The sequence below is a fragment of the Merops nubicus genome, unplaced genomic scaffold, assembly GCF_000691845.1.
Source record: "Merops nubicus isolate BGI_N331 unplaced genomic scaffold, ASM69184v1 scaffold8368, whole genome shotgun sequence".
Taxonomy (NCBI): Eukaryota; Metazoa; Chordata; class Aves; order Coraciiformes; family Meropidae; genus Merops; species Merops nubicus.
In genome coordinates this window covers 300-11,503 of record NW_008623581.1, presented here as the reverse complement: position 1 = coordinate 11,503, position 11,204 = coordinate 300, and the positions used below count along the sequence as shown (strand labels likewise).

Sequence of the window (11,204 nt, the reverse complement as noted above, 5' to 3'; positions counted from 1 at the left end):
CCCCGCCCCGTGTGGGATTCAAGCTTAGCAGTGGCCTTGGTTTGCACACCAATCCCTGGCAGTAACTCTAAACATGAAGCCTAAATCACTGCTACAGCCAGATAGTTTATGAAAACGCTGCTAACTCAGACAGAACAGCTAATTAGAAGAGCTTTAGCTAAAAAGTAAAATCATTGCAGAACCAGCTCTATTTACCTCAAACCAGGATATATGTTTAGGATCCAGGGACTGCAGAGATTTAGCTTTAAACTTGCAAGAAGCCTCGAGCCTCCTACCACTGCCACCTACTGTCGAAGCTTCCTTTAACACCAGAAATGGGTTGTGCCCGAGTATCTTTGTGGGCAAGACAGCAAGAAATTGCTGTGATGGTTAAGATCTTTCAGTGGTACCCAGACCTAGACTCCATGCACTCTTAATGTTGGGCAAGTCTTTGAACCTGGGCCTCAATTTTCCTCAACTGTAAGTAGTGGAGAAAAGAAAGAAACAAACAAAAAAAACCCCCAAAAAAAAACAAAAACAAAAACAAAAACAAAAACAAAAACAAAAACAACAAAACCAACCAAACAACCAAACAACCCAAAACTGACTGCTATGGAGAAGCTTCTTTGTAAAATGACCTCACCTGTGCAGACTTGCTGCGTAGCCATGAGGAACTTTTTCTTGTTAGCCTGCAGACTCAGCATGCTTGTACCCTTGGTAGGAGAAGCTCTATCTCCTTAATACCTTGCTCAACAGCAGAAGCAGCTTGTTTGGCCTCAAATACTCTTCTCCCTCCCATCCCTCAATGAGAAATGCATTTGATTAGAGGATGCAGAACTTTGGGTAGAGACCAAGAAGCTGGAAAGGTTTACCTGTATGTCATGTAAGGGCGGGCATACTACAAATAGTGGCTAAGGGACAAGGTGGCAAGAGTATGCCATGCTTCCCCCAGTATCCTGAAAACAATGAGCACGTACATAATTATTTTATAGAAGAGATATGAAGGGGCACAAAGATTACAGCTCAGATTCCAAAGATCTGGTTTATATCTATGTCAAACATGGTTTCCATTGGCTGTCTTAGGCACGTCCTGCCTTAACACGCTGGTTGGTGTGCATACCCCAGCGAGGTAGCTATGGTGAGAGCCAGTGAAGGTAAGGTTAGAGAAGCCCTTCAGAGTCACACAAGACCCTTTCTGGCTGACTCCAAAAGTGACTAACAACATACAGTAAGTAAAATAATACACAGGAATAAGATGAGTGTGAAATGACCCATTCCCACAATACTATTCTAACTTCCAGCAACTTCTGCCTCTCAGATGTCCTAAGGCAGAGGTGGCGTCTTTATGACCTGAAAGGGCTTTAGTTAGCAGGTTCAACACAATCCGTTCCTTGAACACAGAGACATACATAGAACTCTTCTGAACAAACACTGTCAGGAGCTCAAGTAGGTATGTTAGAAATGGAGGGCTCAAACATAGAAACATAGCAATGTCCATCTTGGAGCAGAGAATGAAACATGTCAACTCCTTGTCACTAGTCACGGTGTAAACGGTGCATATTCATTCTGTCTCTAAGAACTAAATCCCAGTAGATAACTTTAGGCCTGGTTTTGATTCTGGAAGTCAGCATTTTCAGGCTGATGCAATCCTGTGCCACCAGGTTCCCACATCCTTCGGCAGGACTTGACCCTCCAGCTTGCAGCAGCAGCTCCAAGATTTCTCTATTCAATAATTCTAAATGCAGCTGTTCTGGGTGGGAGATATGGAAGACCCCAAAGCAAGGAAGGGAGAAGACGCAGCCAGGAATCTGCTACCAGCAGTCTTTAACTTGAAAAAAACTACAGGAAAGCTGGGAGCTATTACCAGCCTCTCAGAATGGTCCCCTCCACCCAAATCAACTCTGTTACAGGATTCCAAGTGGGCTCAAATACAAGGTTCCATACGGTATTTGAAATTCCTTCATGAAAACTTGGCCCTTCTCCACAGGGCTCTTCTAATGGTGAAAAGACAACACTGAGCACTAAAACACTTCACCTACCTATGTTTGATAAAGTGAGTAGTGGTAAGTATGCACACATTTACAAAACTTTTTATTGCATGTTCTAGAATTAATTTACAATAAAATACAGTAAATGCAAATTCTGTTTTCCCCCATATCTGTGGCAAAAAAGAGCTGCAAATAAACCTAACTCATCTTGGGAAGACAGATGCCAATAGATGTATAAAAAAATTTAATTGTTAAATAGCCTTTTTCTTCTACTAGGTCATTCCCAAAAGCCTTAAAAATAATTAAAAACAATACAGCATAGAAATATCTTTTAGTATTTTGGTTTATTGGAAAAAAGGAGTCTGTGCATGGAAGAACAACTCAGGAGACCAGCCAGTTGCCCCTTCCAATACACCTGCTGAATTATTTGCACTTGAGAGATCCTTGCCTTCTGAAGGGGAACAAGTTTCCAGGACTGTATCGCTTAAGACCAAGGTGGCCTTGGTGACACCTGCAGCTACAGGAGTTGTTTGAGTCCTGGCTGTACCCCCAGAGTTTAATCTCTCATTTTGGAAGCAAACATCACTTTCACTGTTCTTTTTGCTTCCAGCAGCAGGGCTCCTGCCAGCGTGCCCACAGGTCGACTGCAAGTCCATAGCCCAGCAAACTGTTTTGAAGTTTGAAGATGCGGTTGGTTTCAACCTTTTGCTTGGAGATGGTGTGACCCACTCCTCCAAGCTGTAACCTTCTCTGTCTCCCCTGTTACTTGGCCTTCCACGTTTCACTAACCGGCCACTAAGCTGCTGCAACAGAGTGTTCTGAACAGAAGATCTGCATCGCTTGCCTTTGGAGTGGGATTTAGTGGGATTTTTAGGGGTGACGATAGTGGCAGAAGAGCTTCTCTCCCCAAAAGGCCACAGCTTCTGGAAAGGTTTTGTCATAGGAGTCGACTGTGAATACGGAACAAAGTCTTGAGCACTCACTGAACTGCATTCTGAATCACAGAAGGAGTAATAAGTCAGTGGAGTACTGTGCTTGCTAAAATCAGGAGGGGACCTGTGTAGGGATGAACTTGATTTGGAACTGTTAGAGGGAACGTCTCCAGGACAAAGCACCAACTCAGAGGCTGTGACCTTTTCTGTCAAAGTATCTTCCTCTATTACAGAATTACACAATTTATTTAAGAATTCTACAGGTTTTGCTACCTCTTTTGCACTTGCATCAAAGAGATCAGCAGAAGCATTGTAGCTGCCTTCAGGGAAGATACTGTTCCACGGCATCTCTCTCCCGCTAACACTTCTGAAGGTATTTTCTGGCAGTTCTGTCAGTGGTTTTAATTCTCTTTTATCTGTCTGTCTGGTATTGTTGGGAGTTGCTGGATCAGAGTCCCACACACCTGTACATCTAAGATCTGTTCTTTGGCTTGGTGTAGAATACAGATTTTCTTTATTTTCACAACCAGCTAAACAGCGACCACATGCAGAATGCACGCAGGTAGCTGCCTTGCTCCTTTTTAAACAGGAGGTGTCTCCATGTTCAGCAGTGCTCTGCAGACTAATAAAAGACCAAGCTGACTTTGAAATGTCAATATTTGCTTCTTTGGACTGCACGTATCTGCTCTCAGAAACAGAATGCTCTGATGCAGCTGGCAAGGACTGTGACAGACTAGGTAGATGAAGGTTAGGTATAAAGCAAGATGTTTCGCATTCCTTGTCAGCTGAAGACAGAATATTAGAGAAAGACTCACGTTGTGACACTGGGGGAGGATTTGCATTTGACTGAAAACAAGCAAACAACATGTTCTCCCAACTATCATTTCCTACTGTTGGCAAGAACCTCCCTGAGACGTTTGCTCCAGGCAAATCACCAGCTACCACCGCTTGCCTGTGATATGATTTGTCAAGATTTATACCCAACTTGCTACTTTCAGGAAAGGCCTGCTTGCCTACATCAAGGCTGGGTGATGTTACAACACTCTTGCCACCTTCTATTTTGGCTAAAAACTCATTTAGGCTTTCTGAGAATGGGAGATCATCCCAAAGCATAGAGTCCATGCGAGACACTCCAGCTACATTTGTGTGATGAGATGCTGAGACATCTCTCCTGTAAAAAAGGGAGCTGTGAGATTTTTCTGGGTAAGAATAATTTCTACTATTAGTCTTTGCGTAAATGCTTCTTACCCCAGATTCCACAGGATGTTGCAACAAGCTGGAATTGTTCCCATGTGAACACTCAGTCTTTGAAGAGGATACTGTCTCTAATTTAGCAGTTGCAGAGCCACTGTCAGACTGTGAACTCAAGTCATTGTCCTCCTCTTTATCCCCTTCCTTCATAGAAGAGGTGGAAAATTGTGAATCCCAAAGAGTCTGATTGTTGAGGCTCACACTGCATGACTCTGCAGAGACAGGCTTCCCCTCTTGCTCATGCTGTTCACTCAGAAGCTTTCCCACTTCTAGAGTGGGAAAGTCTTCTGCTGTTACCCAAGCAACAGATGAAGTCAGGCTGAAGGACTGCTGCCAGGACCCTAAAAAACTTTCTCTGCCACTAGACCAAACAGAGCAGGAGTTTCTGCTCAGGCTAGACAAGCTGCTGAGCTCACTGACAGGCTCATCTATTGGAGCTCCAGATGCATCAGGTAAGTATGAGCTGTTATTACAGCTCCTGGATTTTGCCAACTGCAGAAGCCGATGGAAGTAGTTGATAACAGTAAAGCCACTGACAGCAGCATTTGGCAGGAAGATCTGGCAAGCTGTAAGTTTTTTTGTACTTCTGTTAATTCTGGAACAGTTTTGGAAGATACTGCTGGCAGCAGAATGCCATTCATCTTCCCTTGCACAACCCTGGGGGGAAACAAACAAACAAACAAAAAAATAAATTAACACATCTTTTAAGTCAGGCTTAAACTTTGGTGTCACTTTTTGTCAGGGTTTGCAGGGAAAGAAAACACAAAACAGTCTGTCCCACAAAGCAGTACTCCCTGGGAAATAAGCACTGGCAGGGGCTATAAAGGGCATCACAGTGAGAGATTCTTTGCTTGTTGCAATTATGCTGAGCTTTGGAGCTGGAAAAACAACCAAGAATTCTAAGAAAGGACTTCACAGAAAATTTCTTCCTCCCTTTAGGGCACTGGGTCCATCCGGGCTTCCTCCAGTGCAGTTCTGTGCAAATGGCTGGCTGCCTAAGCCCCGTGCTTTTCTTTTATCTAGGAGGCACTGGGCAGTATGTGAAGCAGAGCACTCTGTACCAAATACCTGACTCAGCAGCTCAGCTATCAAAGCCAGCACAATATTTTTTATGTGCCACCTCTGTGAAAGGGAAATAAGCTACAACCTTTATCTTCTTGAATTTATTTGGACAGTACTGTTCCAAAGGGGCTTCAGCTGCAATTCTTTATAGAACCTGCTTCTCTCTACACAGAAATTACAGGTGAAAAATGACATTAAAAGCAGAGGGAATTATCTAGCATTTTGAGAAGTGCATAAACCCTTTATCACCACACTCTGAAGTCTGGCAATACCAGAGAAGCCAAAAAAGCAAATACACCTGTCTCCAAATTCAACAACCCTCCTACTCCCTGAGTCTATGCAAAGGTTGTGGCTGAGGGATGTTAGCCAAGGACAATACACACTTCTGGTTAAGACAAAGTATGTTATGTTGATCCTGAGTTTGGGAGAGTGCAACTGTATGCATAGCTGAACACAACCACACAGAAATGTCTGTAGCCAAAGGCTGAACAAATGGTCTTCAAATGTGTGTTCAGTGCTTGTGAGTGCAGAAGCTGTTGATGTGTAGGATTACTTGTACTTGTAAAGGCATCAGACCTAGAGACCTGGTGAATGGTTCCAGTTAAGGAAAGTTAATCCATCAGGTCCTCCAGCTTCCACTACTTAACATGCTGTGCACTAGAAAAAAATCTCAGTTCAGATACAAACCTCATGGTACCTGTGGGAGAGGAAAAACACCTGCCAGGTAGGATTCAGCTCACAGATTTCATAATATGAATGAATCACACAAGCACCACTTGATGAGAACTTAAAAGATTGTTTCTATGGAAATATTACTAAGAACTAATATTTCAAAGTCTCTTAAACACATAAAAGAGCCACAGATGCACATGTTGAACAGCTGAACTTTATCAACATTTTTAAACACGCTCTTAAATTCAGAAATATCACAATGCTGCACAGGGATGTGTTTCTCCTTACATTTCAGACACCAGGAGACCACGCAGCCTGGGAAAGGTAGGACACTGCTTGAAAAGACAGTCTGTTTTTTGCTGGAACTGTACACGGTTCTTACAGACTCCAAGCTGTTACTGATACACACAGGAGCTGGCACTGCTCAAGCTCTCTCTAAGGCAGCCCTGACAAGCTGTCAAGCTGACTACTGCCATTCAAGATGATTTTTGGATGTGACTCATTTAAACCAACAGAGGAGTCTGGGGGAAGAGGAGCAGAATCCTTCCAGCGTCCTAGCCCTAAATCTTCTCGAATTCCCAAAAGATGTTGCACATGATGCCCCCAACTGGCTACAAGCTAATGAAAAAACTCATTATAAGACAGTAATGTGGATTAAAAATTACCTCCACTCCAAATATAAATCTTTTTCCAATGAAACACGATTCCACTGCTTGAACTAACACTCCTGGAGATGCATCAGGGCTTGTTTCTCCTGACAGCTGATTGAAGTCTTGAATATACCTTGAGTAAAACCATATAGAAGTATTGGTCCAACAGAAGAAGCCTTAACACAGCATTTAGGTGCAGTAAAGGTAGGACACATGCTAAAGAGAAGATATTGTGGTAGCTTAAACTAAACATAGAATGAAAACAGGAAAACATGAACCTATACATTTGATTGTTTAGGTCGCTTAATTTGTTGGTGAAATAAAAGTAAACAAAACAAACACTCGAGTGGTTTAACATACACATGACTTTCAGGTGTTCCCTGTGTGGCTGTGGTTTCTGCATCAACACAAAGACTGTCAAATGCTGTCAATGTGCTGCTATTGCTGACACATCCTTTCTGCTCACACCTGTGCAGCAACAGCAGTATCCTCACTAAGTGATGCAAATAACTCAGTTTCTCACAGCTGACAGCAATAGAGGAGTCTGGTGCAGAATGCCTGCCCTGAGTATGTCAGTAATGCTGCTGGTATGGGATTTAAAAAGTGTTCATCTCTGGCCCCGTGACAACACAAGGCATTAGAAAATAACAGTAGAGAAGGAAGCAGTGCATGTATCTGAATATCCCATCCTAGCAATTTCACACGTTAGAAAGTCTGAAGCTTATAAAGTGGGTGGTCAGGCTCTGAGGACTAACAGGCTTCTCAGAAATCCCTTCTTCCTAAAGGAAAATCTGGTCATTTGAATGAAAGCCATAAGGTACAGACTTTGTTTTTTTTAAATCCAAATTGTTATTGAAAAAAAGAACCCCAACCCAAAGGCTCCTTCTTTACCTTAAAATTTTTCTAAAATTGTGACAAAGAAACATGTCTAAACCTCAGGAAAAGCTGAGTTACTTAATAGTCTGACATTAGACAGAGGAAATTCAATCATCTCAAAACAAGGAGGAAGGATTCAAGGAAGAAGCCAAACCAACCAAATTGTGAAGCTCACTTAGCAGGTAGTAGCTGCCTTCAACAGACAAGTGGGGGAATCTCTTCTACTACACGGAAGTAATCCATCTCAAAATTTTCAAAATATCAGGAAAAGAGGAAAACAAACTTCAGCATTTTTTCAAGGTGATGGGCACCAAGGAAATGTTGGAAGGGAGCACTTTAGCAGCTTCTTTGCACTCATCTCCCCCACCATCCTGGCTCACCTCAGTTTTTTTTTAGGCTGAGGAAAAAGCAGCAGCTATATAGTTAGAAACAATCCATTCCTTACCTCTGCAGATTTTCTGCGGTGACCCCAAAGAATGGATCCAGGCAACTTCCAAACACGGTAACATCAAACAAATCAGTAGTGTCAGCAATCTTCAGGGACAATCTGTATCTGTAGCTTGCATCCTTCGCTTTACCCGTGCAGCCACATTTTAGACAGTTAAATCTACCAAGACAGTAAAAGGATAAAAAGACTGAATATGTGAACTTCTTTTAATCACTGCTGAGGCAAGAACTTATCTGCAGCCGTAAGCATTACTACTATAATGTATCAAATACTCCATTATGAACTATAAGATCCTTTCTTATTCTTTACTCCTTGAGGCATTATTCTCACCACAGGCTCAGCAAGGGGTCTGTATCATGACAGAATCCCTCTGGCTTCTTTTCCTGATTTATTGAATGCCAGCCTGTTGTGAAGTTGGAGAGATGGTCTTTGAATGATCTCTCAGGGAGTAATTCTGAATTCCCTGCACTCCCATTTTTTGCATTTTGTTCTGATTTGGGATTTTTCTTCCTGTAGCTTTAGTATAATACCTAGATTTTAAAAAAAATCATGAAACAGCATTGTTATCTTTTACTTCAGCGTTTGAAACGACAGACATTCTCACTTTGCAGAGTCAGCTCCTTCCATGACTTACTGTTAGTCCGTGTGTCACAGATTTCACACAACAGTGGCATTAAAAAGGAAAGCCCCCATGTTTCTGGACACACAGTGTGGAAGAGTCATACAGGACTACCTAATGCATTGCACATATAAAATTAGAAAAAATTTTAAAAAATAGGACTTGGAGGGGCTTTCAACCAATGCTTTCCATCTTAGGAACAGCACTGAAGAACTGGACTGCTCAGGGTGCACTTGGAAGCTACTCACACACACACTTTATTCTCCTAAAATGTCCTTCAGTAGAGCATGGCACTAAATGCAACAGAACTCTTGAGCCATAATGACCTCCAAGCTGCTACTAGAACACAAAGAGATCTAAATAATGATAAGTAGAATAAGTATCTGAAATTAGCACTTACTGCTACAGCAGATGGATTTGCACCAATTTGTTTTAACGTGTTTGGCCAACAGAGATTCTTCCCAAGGCCTCTGACAGTTACTACAGTTAATGAACCCCAAAACAGGACGTACCTCCTAGAATTCAGTACCAGCCTAGAAAAGCATCTTTGACAGGCAGGATAGATGAAGCAGGAGTTCTGGATAGAAATTACAGAAGCAGCCAAGAGTCCTCTCACACTATTCATGGGCTCACAGCATCACCTGAAACAAGGAAGTTAAAGTGGTTCAAAGGATTCTCATTTTTTGAGATGTTAACATTAACTGCTTTTAGCTGGGGTTTTTGAACATTTTGAAAGGCAGCACTCCGGAAATTATGATCTCTGTTTGAAAATGGTGGAACAACTCAGGCAACATCTTAATTAGCCCTTTAAAAAGAAAAAAAAAAATACAAAGGTATGTAGTAAGAAGCAACAGGCTGTCCTGGGAAGGGCCAAGTCATCACCTCTTGAGGTATTTAAAAGACTGTAGACGTGGCACTCGGGGACATGGCTTAGGGGTGGACTTGGCAATGTCAGGTTAAGGGTTGGACTCAATGATCTTAAAGGTCTTATCCAACCTAAACAATTCTATGATTCTATGCACATTCATGATAATTGCACACCACTGCAGATAAAACACACAAATTCCCACTTTTATTTAGGGAATCTTTATTAGAACTATCCTTGACCACAGCACTGTAGCAAATCAGTTGCTATTTTTTTTCCCTACTTCAGAATGAAGCCACAACGTGGGGTTAAAAGCTGAAATGATTCTACACTTCTAATTCTGTACACGCCTTCAATACCAATGACTGTTAAAGGAGAAGATGCCCAAAAAAATCTCAGATGGGCTTGCAATAGCAACTATATTCATGCCCTTGGAGCCAAAGGGGCAGGCAGCTCTCCACTGTTTACCATTGATTGCAACAAAGAGGTCACATTATATGTCTGAGAAATAAATTATGAACTAAATGTTTAAATAAAGATGAATTAATTTTTCTTCAGTATTACTTTCCTGAAGAACCATCTTGCCTTTACTGTCACTGTACTGTCCAAAATAGTAAGTTTTGGGAAACTTCCCTATTTTAGAAAGTTATCTTTTTTCTCAGCAGATGCTAGACATATGTAGAGAAAAATATCCTAAAAATCATAAAGTTCCAACTTAAGTGACCAAAATGATCTCTACAGATGGACTAAAGGACACCATAAAACCTTCTTTGCAACAGTACTTTTATTACATAATGACTAAGTATACATCTCTTTCCAAAGAAAGCTGCAGAATAAACTCAGAAGAGGAAGTGATTTCACATCGTCGTCCCAGCACTCCCCCAGGGAGACAGAAGGACAAGGAGATAAAGAAGACTCAAGTATGGTTTTACAGGTTAAAAACCATTCAATAATCAATAGCAATGTTTTGTTCCTATTTTACCACCAAAAAAATTAGACCTACACACTATTCCTTTGCCCTTTGGTGCACCATGCTCAGCATTCTGGAAAAAACAAGATCTAGAACATGATTATGTGAAAAAATATGAGTGATTAAACCTCATTAGTTTGAGCAGTTCAGAAAAAAAAAAAAAAAAAAATCAGATATCCCAATATTCCCTATGGCAGAAAGCCCAAGAAAAGAGAGGCAGGAAAAAGTTAACAGCTTTACTAGAAGGAGAACCAAAATGAAAAAAAATCTTTTCAGAACACATATTAACAGAGGCTCATGTGACCTAATATATTAAATGATGCATGCCTTCAATTCTTGCCAAAACAGAACTACTATGGTTTGGTTACAGTACAAGATATCAGTAAAACATACAGAGAAAACACATCAATATGTAAAAAAGAAGTAACAAAAATAAGCCTTATTTTGTTATTGCCCAAGAAGGTGGACTTGGAGAAACGAGCAGGTGCCTCACATTCCAACGGGCTTTCAGCTCAGAACTGTATGAACGAAGTGCACTGCTACCTGCAGTTTTTAATGAAATAACAATCTCCCCATACTCCAGAAAACACAACAGTTTTAAGTATTCCATTGGAATACGGGAGATAAAGCAGAGCATCTACGTATTCACACGGGTTCTGGTAACAGCTCCCTTTAGAGCAGACAGGCTCTAAATCTACGTCGCTAGCGTTCTTTGGGAAAAATACAGTACTCGAAATCTGGACATGAAAAAGGACAGTGTAACTAGATCTGGTTCACTTTTTTTTTTTCATAAATAAAGCAACCCAAATATCTGGACACACGTACCCAGCCCGAGAATCATGTGGCAACCCCAGTGCTCCTCACCACCAGCCTCCAGCGAGCTCTCCCTTTC

General features: G+C 41.5%; 1 protein-coding gene across 1 annotated transcript; it reads right to left on the bottom strand.

Annotated features, from left to right (window-relative positions):
* Positions 1 to 2,311: 2,311 nt before the first annotated feature.
* On the bottom strand, positions 2,312 to 9,102 carry DDIAS (DNA damage-induced apoptosis suppressor). Its single transcript, XM_008945115.1, has 4 exons — positions 8,990 to 9,102; positions 7,856 to 8,017; positions 6,550 to 6,667; positions 2,312 to 4,807 (listed from the first exon to the last, which is right to left on the bottom strand). The coding sequence occupies exons 1-4, from the start codon at positions 9,100 to 9,102 to the stop codon at positions 2,312 to 2,314; spliced, it is 2,889 nt and encodes a 962-aa protein (XP_008943363.1).
* Positions 9,103 to 11,204: the final 2,102 nt, after the last annotated feature.